The sequence below is a fragment of the Canis aureus genome, chromosome 16, assembly GCF_053574225.1.
Source record: "Canis aureus isolate CA01 chromosome 16, VMU_Caureus_v.1.0, whole genome shotgun sequence".
NCBI lineage: Eukaryota > Metazoa > Chordata > Mammalia > Carnivora > Canidae > Canis > Canis aureus.
Genome location: NC_135626.1, coordinates 44029083 through 44050559, shown reverse-complemented (window position 1 = coordinate 44050559; position 21477 = coordinate 44029083). Strand labels below are relative to the sequence as shown.

At 40.2% G+C, this 21477-nt stretch overlaps 1 protein-coding gene and 1 long non-coding RNA gene across 9 annotated transcripts in view; one reads left to right on the top strand and one right to left on the bottom strand.

The window, feature by feature from the left end:
* Window positions 1-5641, top strand: part of KCNJ16 (potassium inwardly rectifying channel subfamily J member 16) — a 70380-nt gene extending 64739 nt beyond the window's left edge. For 4 of the 6 annotated variants that reach the window (XM_077853636.1, XM_077853635.1, XM_077853637.1 and 1 more), the window contains one exon: window positions 2016-5641. In XM_077853636.1, coding sequence (XP_077709762.1) covers window positions 2104-3363 — 1260 coding nt within the window. In that variant the 5' untranslated portion in view covers window positions 2016-2103 and the 3' untranslated portion in view covers window positions 3364-5641. Of the gene's footprint in view, window positions 1-1378; window positions 1520-2015 lie in introns of all 6 variants that reach the window. The other 2 variants (XM_077853638.1, XM_077853640.1) reach the window with 1 other exon arrangement.
* LOC144286758 (uncharacterized) overlaps window positions 1-21477 on the bottom strand; it is a 180153-nt gene that overhangs the window by 145958 nt on the left and 12718 nt on the right. Inside the window, exon 2 of one of the 3 annotated variants that reach the window (XR_013354715.1) lies at window positions 16098-16178. The exons of the other annotated variants lie outside the window; for them this stretch is intronic. This is a non-coding gene — a long non-coding RNA (uncharacterized LOC144286758). The remainder of the gene's footprint in view (window positions 1-16097; window positions 16179-21477) is intronic. 3 annotated transcript variants of the gene reach the window in all.

Below are 21477 nucleotides of genomic sequence, written 5' to 3'. Positions count from 1 at the left end.
CCCAGTCTGTGCCGTTCCCTTTAAGGAACCAGGCTGGAAGCTTTTAACAAGGAAACAATTCTCTCTCTAAATCTACTTTTTAATTTGAAATCCTCTGGGCCTTGGATTAATAATCGGTCCCATTCTCATGCCTCCAGCGATCAGGTGAGAGAATGAAGACCCAGAGACCTCGAGCAGCTTCTTGTGTTTTGTCAAGTGTTGTTCGATGACAAATCAGACAGGAACCTCCAAGAAATGGTATATGTCGTGGGCAAAAGTTGTGGGAACATTTTACATTCAGTGTTCCGGTAAGCATTTTGTCAGCCCTGGGTCACGTCCTGAAATTATACAACCGTCCCCCCACCACCCCGCAAAACCCAGTTGAAGATGAAGGAGGGGATGGAACTGCTCAAAGCAGACCTGGAGGATGAGCCAGCAGAGTGGCCGGGTGGGCATATGGATGGACAGAGAGAAACTCCTACATGCCTTACAGGATTTTTTGGCTGAAAGCAGAGTTCATCCTTGCAGTGGTCCACCAAACAAAGTGTTTATTGTCAAGTGGGCCTGATCCCCAGAGAAGAAGAAAAATGATTCCTATTTGACTGGAAGGAAATTAACTCTTTCTTCCCTTTTTCGGGGAAGGTGTTGGATAAGTGCTTTGTGATTGATTTCCTCAGTCCAGTTTCAGGGGAGGTGGGTCTCAATGTCAGCAACCGTATTTATTCTCACTGCAATGTCTATGCAGCCGTGGCTGGATTCTCTAATGGGAAGTCTTTTTTTCTCCCCCTCGTCCCCTCTTCCCCCATCTAGCACAGGCAGGTTCTGTGGAAAGCATATTCTAAAAATGATCAAAGCATTAAATTGGGCTTCAGTGAGTTGTTTTTTATTTATTTATTTATTTTCTGTTTGTTGCATAGAAGTAACTAAGGACCACTTTTAACATCGAATATTGAAAACTTACTTTCAGACTTGAGCTGGGAAAAACCACTGGCCTATTCCCTGGATGGTAAAAAGCAATAAGAACTCTATGATCTACCTTGATCTTTTAAAGATTGAATTTGGAGGGGGAAAAATGATTTTGCCTACGGATGGCTGTGAAAGCATCAGGGATACGCTGCAGAGCTGGAGAGAAGGGTCCAATTGCAGTATGCTCCCTTTAAGAGGGAAACAAGATTAGAACTTTGGCAAATTTTCGGCTTCTATTCAGAGGGAAAGAGAAGAGATGGCAGTGTCCAAAAAAAAAAAAAAAAAGGAAGAAAGAAAGAAAGAAAAAGGATGCATGTCATGAGACAAAAGCAAAAGCAATCTTATACCTTATTGAAAGCTTACCTGGGCGTGGTTTTAACTCCTCTGGGGTTAAGAACATTTTTTTTTTTTTTTTTCCCTCTTAAAACTAAAGGAGCTAGGGGAAAGGACTTGAATCTGAAATAGTGTCGCAGTCAGTTCTGCTCTGTCCTGGGAAGTACAACAGGAAGAGAAACCTCCAGGGAAGAGAGAGAGGCATCAGGCGCCGAAGGGGAGGGTCTGCGACAACAAGGATGTAAGTTAACAAGTAGCATGAAGGTAGCGACGCTTCATAGCATCCTTCTTAGAAAAACCCTCTGACTTCAACAGTTAGAAGCCTTATTACCCAGCTGGACAAATATCTGAATTCTATTTTGCCGTTTTACGTTATAGATTGCTTTGTGTTCTAGGAGCCCTCATGCCAGAAGAGTCTGTAAAAATACGACTTTTGTTTATGTCAGGTCAGAAAAGGTAGTGAGGCTCCATTTAGGATAATCATAGTGTTTACCCAAGCCTTTTGCATATATAAAAATGTTATCTTCTCTAATTGCATATTTTGCTCCTATAATGACTGAGTTGAATTCTAAACTGAAATGAGTAATCAATACTGAATGTCTCTGTCGTTCAAATGAGGTCTTCGCCATTTCAGATGGCATGAAATTGCTTCAAATTTGGCAAATTGCTCTAAGGATGGAAATCAAAAGCGAAAGCTGAAGCCTATTTAATTTTCTTTTTTTTTTTTCTTTTTTCAGGTTTTAACTGAAAACTTAAAGCAACAAATAGTGACAGAACTATTACTCTTGCAAAATCCACCTGGGTGCCTGGAGGGCAGAGGAAAGAATGAGCTATTACGGCAGCAGCTATCCGATCGTAAATGTGGACCCCAAATACCCGGGCTACCCCCCAGAGCACATCATAGCGGAGAAGAGAAGAGCCAGGAGACGTCTGCTCCACAAAGATGGTAGCTGCAATGTGTACTTCAAGCACATTTTTGGAGAATGGGGGAGCTACGTGGTGGACATTTTCACTACTCTTGTAGACACCAAGTGGCGCCATATGTTTGTGATTTTCTCTTTATCTTATATTCTCTCCTGGTTGATATTTGGCTCTATCTTTTGGCTAATTGCCTTTCATCATGGTGATCTGTTAAATGATCCGGACATCACGCCTTGTGTTGACAATGTCCATTCCTTCACGGGGGCGTTCTTATTCTCCCTTGAGACCCAGACCACCATAGGTTATGGTTACCGCTGTGTCACCGAAGAATGCTCCATGGCAGTGCTCATGGTGATCCTTCAGTCCATCCTGAGCTGCATCATAAACACCTTCATCATTGGAGCTGCCTTGGCTAAAATGGCAACTGCTCGAAAGAGAGCCCAAACCATTCGGTTTAGCTATTTTGCACTCATAGGCATGAGAGATGGGAAGCTTTGCCTCATGTGGCGCATTGGTGATTTCCGACCCAACCATGTGGTGGAAGGCACAGTGAGAGCCCAACTTCTCCGCTACACAGAAGACAGTGAAGGGCGGATGACAATGGCATTTAAGGACCTCAAGTTGGTCAATGACCAGATCATCCTTGTCACACCAGTAACTATCGTTCATGAGATTGACCACGAGAGCCCTCTGTATGCCCTTGACCGAAAAGCAGTGGCCAAAGACAACTTTGAGATTTTGGTGACATTTATCTATACTGGTGATTCCACGGGGACTTCCCACCAGTCCAGAAGTTCCTATGTTCCCCGAGAAATTCTCTGGGGCCATAGGTTTAATGATGTCCTGGAAGTTAAGAGAAAGTATTACAAAGTGAACTGCTTACAGTTTGAGGGGAGCGTTGAAGTTTATGCTCCCTTTTGCAGTGCCAAGCAACTGGACTGGAAAGACCAGCAGCTCCACAACATGGAAAAAGCCCCCCCAGTCCGAGGATCTGACACATCAGACACCACGGTCAGAAGAAGGTCGTTTAGTGCGGTTGCCATTGTCAGCAGCTGTGAAAACCCCGAGGAGACCCCCACGTCTGCCACGGATGAGTGTAAGGAAGCCCCTTATCAGAAAGCTGTCTTGACTTTAAATAGAATCTCCGTTGAATCCCAAATGTAGTTCAAGTTGTGATGACAGGGGCTACCACTCCATCATGTTACTCTTCACCCTAAGGCAAGTAGTCATAAACAGGCCTTTTAAGGAATGTTACAGCTATGTTCGATGGTGACAAAGGATAAGAAGAACAGGTTAAATCTGGTAAAAGATTATCTAAAAATTACATAGTATCCAATTGTTTAAGCTTTTTTTTTTTTTTTTTGCTAGCAAATTTTGTATTAAGGATGCTATTAAGAGCCCAAGTAATTTAAATTTCATCTCTTTTTATTATATCACACGCTTGGATCTTCAATTGGAAGCGTCATATGCAGTAACAGAGAATAAAGGTAGGATACTGGAATACATAAAAATAGGAAGACAGGCCGCCAGCATGGTTAACGGATTTTTAAATGTTTCAACGCTGAGGGTAGCGTCCTAGAAAAACATCATGTCATCTAACCAAGATATGCCAGATAGGCATCCAGCAGATTGTAACATTGAGATATTTAACTGAAATCACCTGCCTGGTTCGATGTTTGCCCCTCATGGTGTCTTGATATCAGCAGAAAAAGGCAGTGGCTGTAAAAAGTAGACACCTGCCACTTGCGCAGGTAATGATGGATGAGTGCTAGAAGTTGTGATGTTTTGTTTAGTTTTTTCCTGAGCCGAAAGGCAGAAGAAAAGTTGACATTATTCAGAATAATATTTCTCTCCTAAATGCCCTAGTTGACTGCAGCAGATGGCTTTTTCTGGAAGAGCAGAAATAAGGCAACAATGACATTTCTAATTTCTCCGGCAAGGGGGCTTCCTATATGCCCACCTCCCTTCTTTTCCAAAGACAACATGAAGAAATAGGATCACAGAGATAGAATGAGGGAATAGATGGCAGTGGTAAACATTCTCAGACGGTTGGAGAAAAAACCTGTGCTGTGTCCTGAAAGACGGCAGCTGTTGCTGGCTATTTTTTTATTTTTTATTTTTTATTTTTTATTTTTTGAGGAGGGGAGAGTAATGAGGGAAACAGCAAAGGGAAGACATTTATTTGTGCCCAGAAGCAGTTGTGTATGTTTCCTGTCTTGGTCACTTTACAAGACATCAATGACTTGAATTCTAGATTTTAAGAAACTCTCCCATTGATCTTGGAACAATCATTCAAATGGCAGATTCTGTGAAATATAATTAAGGTGATTCTTATGCACATTTGTTAAACGGATAAACTAAGTGTTATGGAATTGCTTAAATTTTAGGGGATATATTTGTATGTTCTATTTCTGTGTTAAAATATGTTAATCGTGATGACTTTAAGCCAGATCCCCTATGAGTAAAGGCACTTTAAGCTTTATAAATTGAACAGTTATTAGCTTCATTCAGAATTATATGTTTCCTTACTTTTTAGTTTCATTCAGAATTATATGTTTCTATACCCATTTTTTTTTTTTTTTTTTACATTGTTGCTGAGCTGGCAATAAGTATACACCGCAGTTTTTCCTTTGTTTATTTTATTTAAATATATGTACATACAAATCGTTTTTTGCTGTTTCTGGAAAGGCTCCCCCCACCCCTCTCCATTTAAATGAAAGCACACAAGCAAATTGAACTGAATCATAGAGTCTGCGATTACCAAAGTAGAATATGTAGGTATGTGAAGGGTTTTTCTTTTTCCATCCACCCTTCCTTCCCCCCTCCCTTTCTCTCTTTTTTTTCTTTTGACTATGAGCAATGAAGTTACTTTTTAAAAAATGCACGTGTGCAAATCTTTTATTCCTCTCGTTTTATGGGTAAGAGATTTGTTCAGGTCCCAGGCTGTAAAACTGTCCTGAAGCTTAATGTCAGAGATCTAAAGAATGCATTTATTTTTTTCTGTCTTGCTTCAGAAATGTAAAACCCATTTTTAAAATTACACATGCGTTGTAGATTTGGATTCTGTAACAGCAATTACTCAGCTAAATTAGAGTACCACGGTCTACCAAGTAGAAATCCGCCACCAGTACAACAGACCTACATGCCTTTCCCCTGACTTTCTAAGTTTGTTTCACACACATCTAGGTTCATTTGACTTTGCTTTGCTTCCTGGACTCTGCTAATCCATAATTCTGGTTTTGTTAGTATCAGAATAGAAGCGTCAATATCCAATAAAGACATTTCACTGTGCTATGTGCTTCCACCATCAAATCCTATGACCCAGAGTAGAATGTAAAACCCGAGTTCCCACGTAACATGTAACTCTGATTTTCTGTTTAGATTTATAACACACTTTGACACCTTGATGAGTCATTAATAATAAAGATCTTAAAGTGATGCAGAGATTGTGTGCATTGGCCTCTATCTCAGATTAGCATAAGCCGTCGATGTGGTCAGCATTGGGTACAGGACCGCAAAAATGAGACTGCGGCCTCACAGGATTAGAACGTAGGCAGAATTACAAAGCATTTTTATGAGTTTTTAGCAGCTTGTAGAACAGCTATATCTGAATTAACAGTTGTGTTTCTGTGAGCTTTGCAAGAAGCCTCCACGCAACACGGCATTTCTGGTTTCGAATGCTCTGTCCATGATGAGAAGTAGGCCGAGTATTTATTTTCTTATGGCAGCTATTTCCCTCTCTGCAGATGAAATTATTCAGTGGACTTAATTAGGTAGGGAAACGCACTGTGGCATCAACGTATTCTCTTCTGTGTGCTCTGCCTGTGACTGGGCCCTCAAAGAGGGAGGGAGCACCAGGAGAGAGAAGGAAATGCTTCCACTAGTTCATCAAGCACTCTTGGGTGCTTTGCACACACACACAGAGTCCCCACAGCAAAACAGTAGGGTGGATGCTTTTAATTTCCATATCATCGAATATCTCGTGTTTTGCATCATCCTAAATAACTGATTCCCAATTGGGACAACGATGTGCAAGACCAAAATAAATAAATAAATAAATAAATAAATAAATAAATAAATAAATAAATAACAATGAAGCTTCTCAGGTAGGGGTGGCAGGTGGGGTGGGGGGACACTTTAGTGGCATGGGTCTGGCCCAGGAGATGACAGCAGAGCTCTCTGGCTGTGACCTTTAAGAAAGCTCTCTCACTGGGTCTGAGTCAGCTGGCATACGCCCCTTGACTCCCTGCATCCAACCTTCCTCCCTAGATCTCAAACTCTCTGTAGCTGCAAGTCCTGCAACCATCCAGAGAGAGAGGGAATCAAGGACACCCCTTACAAGGGACGTCAGAAAAGTAGGAAAAAGGACAGCCCTGGATGGCCTATCTCCGGACTTCTTCTGCATGAGTGAAATAAATGATTTGTCAACTGAACAGCAAGCGGGAAACACAGTCCAGTAAGGAAACAGGGATGTGCTGATGAGTCCAGCTCGTACTTGTACTTGACATTTGATGGAGTGGGTCTCTGTGGAAAGCACATATTTTCTGGGGACTTGAGGAAATGCCACAATTTTGTAAAACAAACACAAGAGACTTACTTTGGGCCTGGAAATCCCTGTGAGACACTGTGGCTGAGTGACCTTGATAAGAAAAATGGACCAGGACTGTTGTGGGGCTGCCTTGTATCTCCTTCCTCCCCCTCTCCTGGAATCACATCAATAGGACTTTCACTAGGACAAGCGGCTGAAACCCATGGAAACTCAGACTCAGGCAAGCCTGCACTGCCCAGCTTGGGAAAAAAGCAAAACTCTGCTAATACTCAGCTCAGATCCCCAGGGAGACCAAACTGCATCAATTTATTCAAGTGGACTCTAAAGACACCAAGAAATCTAGATCCTTGCTTTAGATATTTGTATTGAACTACTTCTGAGTTGGCCAGGATACATGTGAAGTCCATTTTCTGGGCCTAAATAATGAGGCACTAAATTCTACTGGGTTTAAATTATTCTATGAGTTCCATCCATGGCAAACACTGATTCTTCTGTTTTGAGTGTTCTGTAAGCATGTGTATAAGCCCTTCTGTATGTTTTTTGTTTGTTTGTTTTTATTTTATTTTATTTGTTGTTGTTGTTGTTGTTTTTATTTTTTAAGGTAAGCGTCACCTGTGGACTCCCAGAAACCACCCCTATACACCCTTGGTACCTATAAATCACAGAGCCCTCCCTCAATTCTAAATTTGGCGTGGCCTCCCTGTCTCTCTCACTTTCATTTTTAAATAAGCAGTGTGACCTACATTCTGAAAAAAAAAAAAAAAAAAGAAGAAAAAGAAAAAGAAAAAAAAAACTTTGGGCACCACATACAGAATACAAGGAGGGATGATGACACACACACACAAAACAGACAGGGAGGTGCTTGGCAAATTCTCTGCAGAAGTTCTCTGGTATATGAGCTCTTTGCAAATGAAAGCTGGTAACTGAGACTCAGTTCAGATGAATCTGCGGGCAAGAGAGAGCAAGCAAGGCCTCCATTTTCCTGAAAAGGCAAAATCCAAGTGTTGCCTGGCACTATCATTGGTCTGTCTGTCTTGCTTTGGAGCTTTTCTTGAGTGGAAAAAAAACCCTTAGGATCAGCAGAATCGTAAGTTCTTGCATAGAGCCTACTTTTCTAAAACAACTTAACACAATCCTCCTATGACTGTGTGGCTGGGTTATGACATTTGGCTGAGGGCAAGCAGCATCCGTCCCATCAGGTCATCCCTGTGTTCCCTTCCCTGGGAGCGGCCACGCCTGTGGTTTGGGATCTTTTGTACAGAGTCAGGATATTTAAGTAGACATGGCTGGACGTTCTGAAGTTCAATAGATTCTTAGTTGCTGAATACCTAGCAAGTGAAAAAAAAAATCTTTAAATAAACTACTGCCTTTTGCTGTTTGGTCTCATTGATTTATGCTATTTTATAAATACCGCAAAGTAAAAGAATACTCTATCTAGAGGCTATCTGTCATCCCAAGAAAAAAGCAGCTGGATTGAGATGAAGGGTCCTCTAAATTAAAAAGGCAACCTGATCTGGCCCTTGATGCAAACTTTGGAGCCTCTGCAGGCTGCAGAGAAACAGGTTAATCACTTAAAGTTTTCAGCAAGCCCAGTGGATGAAAACCCAAACAGACGAAGCCTTGCTAAGTTACACGGCCAAGGGACGCTTTGTCTCTATGCTATCATTTGCCACCAGGGCCTATAAAACATCCTTAATCACTATCTAAGTAACTTAAACTTGAGACAGAAAGATCCCCAAGAGGTTTCGACCCTGTGAAAACTCCTTTACAGAAAGTTATCACAAGTTCCACATCAAATACTTCAGTCACATGCACTGTGGGTAAAGGCTCTTTGTTTGAATTAGAAGCACACATTGGAGATCGATTATTTATTCTGGGACTTGTTGATCCCATCTGATACCAGCTTGCGTGGGGAAGGGAGGCCAGCAGCAGGGGACAGGTTAAGGACAGAGCTAGCCTCTGCCAGCTGCCAGTTCCAGAACCAAAGACTTTGCGGACATCAGAGAGGTAGGTATCAGTTCATTTAACTCGGATTCTATTTTATGTATGAGGAAACCTCCAACATTTTAAAATTTTTATTGATTTCATTTTTAAAAAAAGATTTTATTTATTCATGAGAGACACAGAGGGAGAGAGGCAGAGATGTAGGCAAAGGGAGAAGGAGCCTCCCTGCGGGGAGCCTGATGCGGGACTCGATCCCAGGGCCCTCAGATCACGACCTGAGCCAAAGGCAGATGCTCAACCACTGAGCCACATGGGCATGGGAAATCTCCAACTTTTGAGAGGTTACCTGCCCACAGAGACACGGCCGTGGAGAGGCGGCCAAGGAAGAAAACCTAACTATGGATGCCCAGGGCTCTTTTGAACAGGCGATGAGCGCTTCTGACCCTGTTTTCATTCTGTTATCATGAGATGGGAAAAGCGATCATTTCAAGGCCCTTGGTCAGATAGAAGCCCATTCATTATTCTCTAGAAGTGCTTCTTCTGAACTGAACTGTTAATTGGTCATTGATTATTTAGACTGGAGAGTGAGCAAGGGAAAAAAAAAATGTGGGAAACAGCACAGTAAGAGCCACGATGAGTGAGGATAATCTTCTCCAAGAATCAAACAAAAATGATTGTATTAAAAAAGGCTTCCCGCCCCTCTACCCCGCCTTTTCAGGGCAATGCTAATGCACAGTGGGGCATACCCCTGGGCACTAATCCACTGTCACCAGTGTCACCAGGCCTTTTGCCTTGGAAGCAAGAACATTTAGTCTGCTAGCAGGGTGTTGTTTAGAGAATAAACACAATGTGGAGTGGGATCCTTCATCCATTAAATGGACACTGTGGTTTTTGAGGCAGGACCTACAAGGAAAGGGGGTCACCCTGAGAGAGTTTCATAGACCTGGGCTGACAGCAGTTGCTCATCTTACCAACTGTGCTACTTGGAGCAACCTTGGTAGCATTTTTCATTTTTATTTTTTTTCTTGGAATTTATTCATTTGAAAGAGAGAGAGAGAGAGAGAGCACGAGCGGGGGGGGGGGGGGCGAGAAGGAGAAGCAGACTCCCTGCCGAGCAGGGAGCCTGACATGGGCCTCAATCCCAGGACCCTGAGATCATGACCTGAGCCAAAGGCATATGCTTAATGGCCTGAGCCACCCAGGAGCCCCACATTTCTGATTCTCAGTTCCCCAACCCTAGAGTGTTTCTTGCCACATTCAGCTGTCACGAAGAGCGCAGGCTTAAGAACCAGACTGCCTCGGTTTAGGCAAAATTTCTACTATTTTCTTGCTGTGTGACTGTGGACAATTTACCTCAGCTCTCTGGGCCCCAGTTTTCTCAGCTATGGAGCCAGGAAAACAAGAGAACCCACCTCCCTGTTGCTGCAAGGATTAAGTGCACTGACATTTGTAAGATGCTCACAACAGTACCTGGCACGTCACGAGTGCTAATAAAGTGCAGGCTGCCGTGGTCAGCGGCAAACTCTTCATCTCTTACAGTGTTTTGTCGATGAATTCACATTCCTTGGCACTTGATGTTGACTTAAGCCCCTTCTCCCCCCCCCCAAAAAAAAAAGAAGAAAAAAGAAACAAAAGAAATTAAAAGGAACATTTGGTAGAAGGGATGGAAGTTCTTCCCATCCAAATGTAAACGATTTGTGTACTATTTTGCCCCAACCACTTTGGATTATGTAAACCACACTTCCTCTCCATTGTGTGAGGCATTCAGGATTCGGTAAAATGGTGTTTTGAGAATATGAGAATAAAAATACAGCTCTACTCCTATACACAGAAGGCTTCGTGAGTAGTACCAAACCAAGGAAAAAATCAGACTGCAGATCATACAGGAGGCTGTCCTGTGGAAACTGCCAACTGGGCTTTGCATGCAAGCAGCTTCAGAAGCTATTGAACCAAAAAAAAAAAAAAAAAAAAAAAGAAAGAAAAGAAAAGAAAAAAGAAACTATTGAACCACTCTATGTCATAATATCATGCATTGTATTCAAACTTCTCAACTTGTTCCAGCAAATTAAAGGGCTTCTGGGAGTAGCAGGCTCATTATCCAAAAATGACCCATCCCAACCCAGTCGAGCTGTCACTAACTGAACCTGGAAACCCTGGCTGGCCTAAGATGCGTGGGCCCCGTGGGTCTGCGGAGCACCCGGAAGACTGGGAACCAAGCTTCATGTGCCAGAAGAGAAGTGTGTCAAACTCATCTGGGATGAAGGAAAAATGATCCTTTTTCTCTAATGAACGATGGACGGTAGTAGGATGATTGCGAACTTGAAATCAGACAGGAGTAGGTTCAAATTCCAGCCGTGCCCCTTGCCAGCCATGTGAACAAGGCAATTTTGTAGTCGTCACTGAGTTCGATCCTGCATGAGTATAAATGCAGATAATAGTCTCTATCTTGAGGGCCATGAAGTGTGTACCAGGATGCTCACAGGCACACACACACATGTACCTACATACGTATGTATTTAAAGGCATATACCTATCAGGTACATGGGATCTGCTCAATAAAACTAATATTCCCTGTTTTCCTTCAAAAAATCAGTAATAGTAGATCCTTCCTTCCTTCCCTCCTTCCTTCCTTCCTTCCTTCCTTCCTTCCTTCCTTCCTTCCTTCCTCCCTTCCTTTCTTCCTTTCTTTTTCTTTCTTTCTTTCTTTCTCTTTCTTTCTTTCTTTTTTCTTTTCTTTTCTTTTCTTTTTTCTTTCTTCTTTCTTTCTTTCTTTCTTTCTTTCTTTCTTTCTTTCTTTCTTTCTTTCTTTCTTTCTTCTTTCTTTCTTTTTCTTCTTTTTTCCAGAGACAGGGAGTGGAGAGGGGTATATATAGAGAGAGAATCTTAAGCAGGCTCCACACCTAGCATGGAGCCTGATGTGAGGCTCGATCTCACGACCTTGAGATGGTGACCTGAGCAGAAATCAAGAGTTGGAAGTTGAACCCACTGAGCCACCCAGGCACTCCAATTGTAGCATTTTTCAAAGAGATTTGAAAACAAAAACATTATCAGCTGTGGGATAATCATGTATTATCACAATTTTTTTTTTCTAATTAGCTAGGTTTTCATCTTGATGTCTAAAGTCAACTTTCTAGACGTATTCTTTTCCTGACCCCAGGAGTACTTGATTTTAATGCCAGCCCTGCCACAAATTAGCTGTGCCGTTTCAGGGAATTACTCAACCTCCCTGGTCCACTGTTTCTGAGCGTTACGGCAGGGATGTTGCTTTATGTTACTCCATGATTCCTTGTAACCTCAAAATGTGATGATTTTCTCTTCCTCTACTTCTCACCCTGATTCTTTTTCATTTCTTGTTGGCTTTTTATGCTTTTTTTTTTTTATTAGTGTACCTAATTCACTGCAGTCTTCCCTATTCTCATGATTACTGTACTAACTGAATTTTATAAGAAAGGTCTATTTCATGTTATTTTCTGTTTCTTTAAAATTCTTATTTTGGTAGGGGCAGAGGAAGAGGGAGAGAGAGAATCTCAAGTGGGCTCCATGCCGGGCATGGAGCCCGACTCTGGGCTTGATCTCACAACCCTGAGATCATGACCTGAGCCGAAATCAAGAGTCAGACACTTAACAGACTGGGCCACCCAGGCTCCCCAATAAAATTCTTCTTTAATGTGTAACTGTAATGTGCCTTTTTTACTTACTGTGATAATATATGGTCAATTCAGCTACAATAATATTTGTTGAACTTAGTTCTCAGGTCTGACATTACTTTTTCTGAAATAGGATCTAGTGTAAATAGCAAAATTTGAGGAATTTAAAAATGATACACATCTGATTGTTTTTTAAAAAAAGATAAATTATTACTTCATAATTACAATGGCAGGAAGCAAATAGTGACATGAAAAATGTGGTAACTAAAGTAGAGCATTAGAATTCTCATGAGGGCCACCTAAATTTATGACCAACTCACAAAGGGTATTAAATGTGCTATTAAAATTTGTGAAATGCCAGAACACTTGATCTATGGAAGTTGAGGAAAAAATTTTCAGTGAAGGATGCTACTAACCCTTTGTATTACTACTAAGAGTTGCTTCTTCAGATTGGTGATTTACGTAGTGAAAAACTAAACAACTGCATCTGGTCGGCCTGTGTTATGTTTCCAGTTGGGCAAAAGTGGCCGCTCTTTTTTATCCTCCCAATAACTATAACTGTCTATGATTGCACCTTGTTTCCTATACACTAGTGGTCTGTGATTACCCCAAGCATGAGAAGAGATGGTCTATTCTTAGTATCAAACAATCATAAAATTAAGTGGACGGCACATTGGAATCTCCTGGGTGTTCTTCCCAATATCGTGTCTGGTGTAGGACCAGAGAAAGCATAAATTCCAAATAATGAACCTGAATTTTGTATTCTTATATTACAGATTAATTTTAAAATAGTCACAGAATGACTAAAACTAAATTGAGAACATCATATACATCAAACAATATAAAATTTGGTTTATCCTTCTCCAGACATGTAACTTATTATTTAAGTCATTACTCTTTGTCTTAAAATTTTGGATAATTATTAAACGAAGGATCTACACACCTACTTGTCCTTCCTGGATTTGGGGGTTGGGAAAAAGCAAAATATTGATGATTTTGCAGGCAGATGGAAGATGATAAAAAAAAATAAATAAAAGCACTTTATCTTTTCACCGAAGGCTAAGATGGTATGTTGGTCTTCTGAAATATCGTACTGATAATAAGACACAGTATTAATAATAACAATTATGTAAAAGCCTCTGGTAATTGCAATTCTATTAGGATGTTGAATATTCTTGGTCACCATTGTGCCACCTTGTGGTCACAAGAGAACACATGTTTTTTCCATGAAGTAAATCGATTAAGTTTTTATTCTCTCCCCACTACTATGGGAGGATATTTGGAAGAATAAGTTGGGAAGCACATTGCCAACAAGGACTGTAAATAAAATATAATGGGCACCACTCAAATTAGAAACTAGCATACAGTGAAAAGCAACAAATGGTATTGGTGTAGGTATGGATTCCATGTACTAGATTTTCCCTCTGCTACCTCAATGTGAATTACATATTTAGAGGATGAGGGGTGCCTGGGTGGTTCAGTCAGTTAAGCATCTGCCTTTGGCTCAGGTCATAATCCCCAGGGTGCGGGGGAGGGGGGATTGAGCCCTCTGTGGGGTTCCTTGCTCAGTGGGGAGCCTAGTTCTCCCTCTCTTTCTGTTCCTCCCCAGCTCACTCACTCGCCTGCTCTCTCTCTTTTGGTCTCTCTTACCTGTGCTCTATCTCTCTCTAATGAATAAATAAAATCTTTAGAAAAAAGAAGATGGGGGCACCTGGGTGCCTCAGTGGTTGAGCAGACATCTGCCTTTCACTCAGGTCGTGATCCCGGAGTTGCCCTAGGGATGGAGTCCCCCATCAGGTTTCCCACAGGGAGCCTGCTTCTCTCTCTGCCTATGTCTCTGCCTCTCTCTGTGTGTCTCTCATGAATAAAGGAGTAAAATCTTTTTTTTTTTTTTAAATGAAGTTGAAGTTCATGTAGGTTGCCATTCTTGATTTGCAAACATAGACATGGAAGTCTGGATCATGACCATTGAGAATCTAATTATTAATTCAGCAATCTATTTATAGTAAAAGAAAGCAATCAAAATTTAGGTATCAATCACCAATACTAGATTAGAATAACTACTTTAATGCATATATAGGAACAGTTTAAAAAATACAGTTTTTATAGTGAGTATTTGCTTTGTAAATATATTACAACTTCGTAAGTTTTACGCTTTTCAAAGAATTGTGATATTTGTTTAAATGATTTTTTTTTTTTAAATTTCTAAATCCCACTAGGTCAGCATCCAGATGTGAAGAACAGAGAAAGACAGGATTGGCCACCATCCCACAGAGTACTTGTCTACTAGGGACGAAATAATATATTTTGTACCAAATTCAGAAATGTAACGGCCACTGATTTATATTCTCATTGCTTGTTTGATCAAGGCTACAGCTTTTATCAAGGATGAAACTATTAGAAAAAAATGAAGTTCCAAAAATCTCTCATTATAAGTAGTGGGTGTGTAGAGAATGAGAGAGAGAGAGAGAGAGAGAAAGAGAGAGACAGAGACAGAACCAGTTTAACAAATTCTCACAGATGCATTACTGGGCTAGCACACTGGTCTTCATTTTCTCTTCATCTGACTGTTGGTCTCTTATATCTCTGTCTTCTTTTTACCTATCAATTTCCTATTTCAATCTCTGATTCTCATTCTCTGTATGGTAGTCTTTCCACACCTCTCTTTCTCTATTACATTTTCTCATTTAATTTAGACTGAAATCCAGGTCTTCTGGCCTAGATTTGAGTCCCAGCTCTGTGGATTTCTAGCGGTGTGCCCTTGCACAAAGTACTCAAACTCTGCTTCCTTATCTGTTAAATAGGGGTAAAAGTACTTACCTCCCACAACTGTTGTGACAACTGAATGACTCATTGCATGCAAAAGCACGTAAGACCATACTTAGCACAGAGTACATGGCCAGTGCATGGTAGCCCATCTCTATTTTTATTGTCAGAAAAAAAAAGTATCCATTCTTAATATTCAAGTCCATGTCATCGTGTTCCAATACTGCCTCACTTAGAGGTATGATGTCACTGTAAATTAGAGATGTAGCTCATAGAATGTTAAAACAGAAATATCTCCCATGTACCTCTTCTCACAACTGTATCAATAAAATGCTAAATCAGGAAATGCCCCGCCTAGACTCATGCAGTTATTAAGTAGAAGAACCCAAAATGATCTCTATCTTATTATGAACAATAATCCTCATTCTAAACCGTGGCTTTATTTTTTGACTCGTTTTACTTTTTCCTTCTCTCCTTGCCTCTCTTTCTTTATTTCTTATCTATCTATCATTTTTAATCTATCCCCTAGCTATTATCACCCAGTTATTATCTATCTATCTATCTATCTATCTATCTATCTACCTATCATTATTTATCTACCATTACTTGTCTATCATCTATCATTATCTAGTATCTATCTTTCTATCTACCTACCTATCTAGTATCTGTCTATTCATCTATCATCCATCTATTTATTTGCCAGGGCTAGAATTAATACAGTCAGTGAGATAAAAATCTTCCATTGCAATACCTCATTTTTCTAACACTCACTAATTCATATATTCATATATTAACACCTACCTCATATCTGGTCACTCATAGATATTGTGAAGGTAAAATGAACTAAACAGAAAGAAAATGATATTTCTAGGAACTTATAGTCTAGTAGTAGAGACAAAGGTAAAATGAACAAATGACAAACAAACCAAACATAATGTAATGCCAGGCACAATAAATTGCTATGGAAAAAAAAAAAAAGTAAAGGAATATACCTGTGCAGAGAGGGATGGGTGCCATTTTAGGTAGAGTAGTCAAAGAAGGCCTCTCAGTGGAGGTAACAATTGCCCAGAAATCTAGAAGAGAGAAAGTAAACCATGTGGCTATCTGGGGAAACAGAGTTCCAAGCCAGTGCAGAAGCCTTGAAGCAGAAACAAGTTTGAGAGCTGGGGGAGAAGCAAAAACTTAAGAGTTCAGTTTTGACCACGATGCATCTCAAGTGCCTATTGGATGTACCCAAGCAGAGAAAACAGTAGGGCGTTGTGTATGTGGGTTTGGAGCTGGGGGAGGTCAGACCTGAGCATGGAAAGTTGGAAGCCCTCTCCATAGATAGGTCTATAAAAGTACAGGTTTGCAAGCGGTCGCTCAGAGAACTGAGTGGGATTGCGGGGTGGGGGTGGGGGGCAGCAGGGAGGGGCAGTAGGGGAGGAGACAGTATGATCCAAGAGCCAGGGGCATTGCAGTATGGTGGGTTGAAGCTCATGAAGTCATTAAAGGGAGACAAGAAGAAGCTGCCTTGTGAGGGAGGAGAAAAGAGAGATGAGTGGTTACTTAGCCAAGTAAAAAAAGTGAGCAAATGATTGACTGTCAAATACTTCTTGGAGGTCAAATGGGAGGAAACAGAGTTGATGGGGGGGGGGTGGTAAGAATGCCTGGGGGGTGTGGCCAACTCAAGGGGATTCAATGGAGAATTTGGTTTGAGAAGACAGGAACATCTTCTGAAACGTTTTGATAAAAAGGGGAGGAGATAAATGAAGTTAACAGCTGGAGAAAGGGATAGGGTCAAGGGAAGCTTCCCCCCCCCCCTTTTTTTTAAATTTCCTTCTTTGTATTTTTCTTTCTTTTGTTAGTGGGAGGTAGTTCAGCATGTTTATGAGCAGATGGGAATGATCCCATAGAGAGGAAAAAATAGACAATGTAGGAGACAGGGGATAAATAAAGAAGAGGCCTTGAATAGATGAGCAGGGATGGCGCCCAGTCTACAAGTGGAGGGAGGGGGACACCCCAGCCCCAGCAGACACGAGAGGGAGGGCAGCATACCCAGGTGGGGATGACCATGTGGATGCGTGCAGGAACCTGAAGGGTGAAGAGGTATCCTTCTCTCTGCTGCCATTTCTCTCAGTGTGATGAGGAGCAAGGGAGTCAGCCAAGAATGAAGCGTATGTTGGAGGTTTGGGTGGAGCTGGAAATGGCTCAGGACTCCTCTCAGAGCCCAGGAGTGTGAATGGACCAGGAAAATCTAATGGGGTTGTCAGGTGTTCCCAAAGTCCCTCGGAGGCCTGTGACCATGTTTAAAGTCACATCAGCCAGCGGGGCTCTGTTATAACATTTGCCATAAAACTGAATTTACCAAGAATTTACCAATTTTTTAAAAAAAATCCAGATTAAAAAAAAATACACCCAAAAACCCTCTGTCCAACCTCAAAAACCCAGCTTTTGAAATGAGCAAGTGGCACATGCACTCACACAGTTTAATCAAAGGGATAACTAATTTTACCTGTCATGGAAACACGAATTGTGAAGATCTAGAAGGAAATGGCTGGATCACCATTTTGGTTCAGAAAGAACATCTGACCATGTGAATATACTGAAGAGGGAAAAAAAAAAAAAAAAAAAAAGCCTCTGACTCAACGTGCTAGCTCTCCCTCTCTCTGTGTTTGGTCCTAGATTACAACCAACTGTCGAAAGCAAATGTGTAAAGTGTGTTGGGACTCCATCCTGGCCCATGGGTCTGTATAGTATTTCACAAGCTTTTTAGGATGTGGTATTAAAGTGTAGTAAAAGAGGCTGTGTTGAGTACTCGAGCTGCAGAATCAGAGTCTGTTTGAAGCTGGGGTTTTTCTAGAGCTGCGGCCACCTGGCTGCTATGCATTGGTGCTGGAGCTAAAGAGCAATCAACTGAGGGACACAGTTTTTAATCAAACATTTGTTTGTCTTTATGGTAGTTTGACTTTTATTTTTTTCCATCCATGGGTTTGATTTTTTTTTCCCCCATGTATTGCGTATGATGTCAAAACTGGTCTTTCCACTTAAAGTCAGCCCATCCCCTTGTATGTACCCTGGATTGCTATGAATGTCTTCTCCAATGAACCTTTTCCACAACCACTCCTTTTTTTTTTTTTTTTTTTGAGGAGGAGGAGGGATTTGGTGCTGCCTTGGTTTGGGATATTGCTTGACATGCTCTTACAACCAAGTCCTTTTAAATTTGATTTTTTATTTATTTTTTATTTTTTTATAGAGGGGAGAGAGGTAGAGAGTGTGCATGCATATAGGGGACAGGGAGGGCATGGGAGAGAGAGAAAATCTTAAGCAGGTCCACACTCAGCATGGAGCCACGATGGGGGGCTCGATCTCATGACTCTGAGATCATGATCTGAGCTGAAAATAAGAGTTGGAGGCTTTACTGACTAAGCCACCCAGGTGTCCCTAAATTTCATTTTTGAATTTACTTTTCATGCTTTTAAAATTTGCTATTACAGAGCATGTAGTTAAGTGATGCTAAAATCTAATAAGGTGAATTTCAATCATTCAATAGAAGATAAAAACTAGAGAAGTTGATTTTTCATTGTAAATGTAAAGAAGGAGGGTGATGGATTCAAGTCCAACAATGGGCTTTTCAATGAACACATTAACTATTTGTAAAGCTATGTTGGGCATATATCAGGGCATGGATTTTTGTATTGATCAATGAAAAATGTTCAATGTATACTCCTAAAGGTATTGAAAAAGAGGCATTTATGATGTAAACAAAACTCTGATGCATATTTTGTGGTTGTCATTGTAAATTCAACTGTAATATTTGGATGAGGGTTGTACTTATATTTAGCTTATATTAAAGTTGCTGTTTATTGGGTTGCTACGGTGGATTGGTTGACTATCATAACATATAAATAAGAGAGAGGGTCAAAGGGCAGCCCGGGTGGCTCAGCGATTTAGCGTCGCCTTCAGCCCAGGGCGTGATCCTGGGGATCTGGGATCGAGTCCCACGTCGGGCTCACTGCGTGGAGCCTGCTTCTCTGTCTGCCTGTGTCTCTGCCACTTTCTCTCTGTGTCTCTCATGCATAAATAAATCAAATCTTAAGAAAAAAAAAAAAGGGAGAGGGTCAGAAAAGCTCGTTAGAATGCTTATTTACAAGTAACTACTAAGGAAACACTCTTGAAAGCAACAAATGCACTATCTTCTTATTTTTTTGTGTTTGCAATGATAGCTGCCATCTAATTAGCTTTTCCGGGAGACTATATGAAGGAAATCCATAATCCTGTAAGAACATTGTGTTGGAAATACAAAACATTATGGTTTTTAAACTCACAATTATTGGCTATGAAGAAAGAAAGGGCTGGTCTTTAGCTTAACATTCTCTGAACTGGAAACTATAATGATAATGATGACAAAATAGTAATAATAGTAACAGCACCTTTATATCAACCTTCAGAGATCAACAGATTAAAGTAACTACGCAAAAACAAACAGAAGAAATATATACTGATGTCATATTGAATGTCACAGGACTGAAACCACCCAGGCCAACGGAGAACTAAGGTAATAACTCATATTTAACTGTGTTTACATCTTAATCATTCAAATTAAATATGACTCTCAGAGGACTTACATTCATGCGGAAGTTTTAAAAAGAGATTATAACAATTTTATTTCTCATAGAGGAAGTTAAGAGGCCCAATAATATAAGGTAAAATTTCTGCCATTTTACTTTGGCCAAAGAGATCACAGAAAAATAACTTCGGACAGAATCGTAAGAAAAATCTTGTTCAACCCCCTCTTCCAAGTTCATACAATAAAAACAGGATAAAATAAGATTTTTTATCCACGGATTGATTTTTATCCATGGATTTTTGATGAATAATATTTAACCCCAAAGATCACTAACATCCCTTTTTAAAAAATAAAAAAGAATTAAACTAAATATAAAGGATTGAGGGAATCTTATAATGTTTGAGAGAATTAGCATCATCATTACCATCTCACTAGAGTAGATTCTGAAAACGCAAAATTCCATCTGAAAACTCAGGATTCTGAAATCAGTGGGCTGGCTTTATTTCTTTTTGATGTTTGATGAATTTTCTTCCTACAATTTCTCAGGATATACAACAATTTATTAGTTTTTAAATCCCATGGGGATCACATTTGATTTTTCTCCCTGTTGCGTTTTTCTTTAATTGATTCCTGTAGGCTATTCTGAAATTTTTCTCCATGCAACATGTTGAATGGCTAATTGTTCTCTATGGAAGCACAGCTGTTATGCTACTATTTAATTGGGTTACGAAAAATTAATGTCAGGTGACAAACCTATCAGGCACAAGCTCACTGGAAATCACTACTTTAAAGGAAGATTTTCACATTAGAATCTGGTTTTCGGGGTCAGTCTGTGGGTTTAGCATTTCATATTATTAACAGTGTGATGACAAACCAGAGACAGGAGAGTTAATGATAGGATGTGTTCCCGTCTCTCTCCCTTGTAAAGGAAATATTCAAATACGCAGAAGGCCAAAGCTCTATTTATTTAATATTGAGTTTCTGATATTGCAATAAACAAACAAGGTAACTCTTACAAAATACGATTAAATGAGGCTTACAGTCGTGACTAGTTTTGTGTAGGGAGAAAAGACCAAACTCCTATTAATTAATTATTAATTAATTTCTTAGAATTGCATCCCAAAATACTGGAAACAAGTCTTGATGATGTTGTACTTCTGTTCCTTGAAGGAATTGACCAGTATTTGCCTTCTGTGAGGCAGGGTTGGTAAAAGGTGCACGTTGAATTATGTTTAAAATGTGCATTCTGGTTTTTATTTTTTCTTGTGAAACCCAGGGAGGAAATTTCCCCTAGCCTCACCAGTGAACTTACATTGATTTAGAACTATTTCTGCATTCACTCATTTAACAGCTAAAGAACAAGAGATTATATAAATGACTTAGTTGTGCTTCTAGACAGATATAATATTTTTTTCCCTAATGAGTACAGAAATATGATTGCAAAGTCTGTGTGAACTGGAAGAGCATTTAACCAGTATTATTTGTAGTTACCTCAGCAAATGAAAGATCAAAATGCTGTCTTGGTCTTAACAAAGAAGACAAACTTCTAATAAAAAGGAATGGCATCTTCATTTTAGTCTTAAAATTATACGGTGTATTAGGTTTTTTTCTTTATTACGAAATAGTAAGTATTTGGATAAAAATGAGAAAATGCCAATACACAGTTACAAGAAAATAAAAATAAGTTATAATCACATCTACTAGGTCATTGTTAAATTTTATATCGGGAGGCACCCAGCATATGGTCTGCAGAGAGCCCATCTTTTTACATGTAAGAGAAATAGGCCTATATTTTTTGATATATTGATATTCTGAATTTTTCT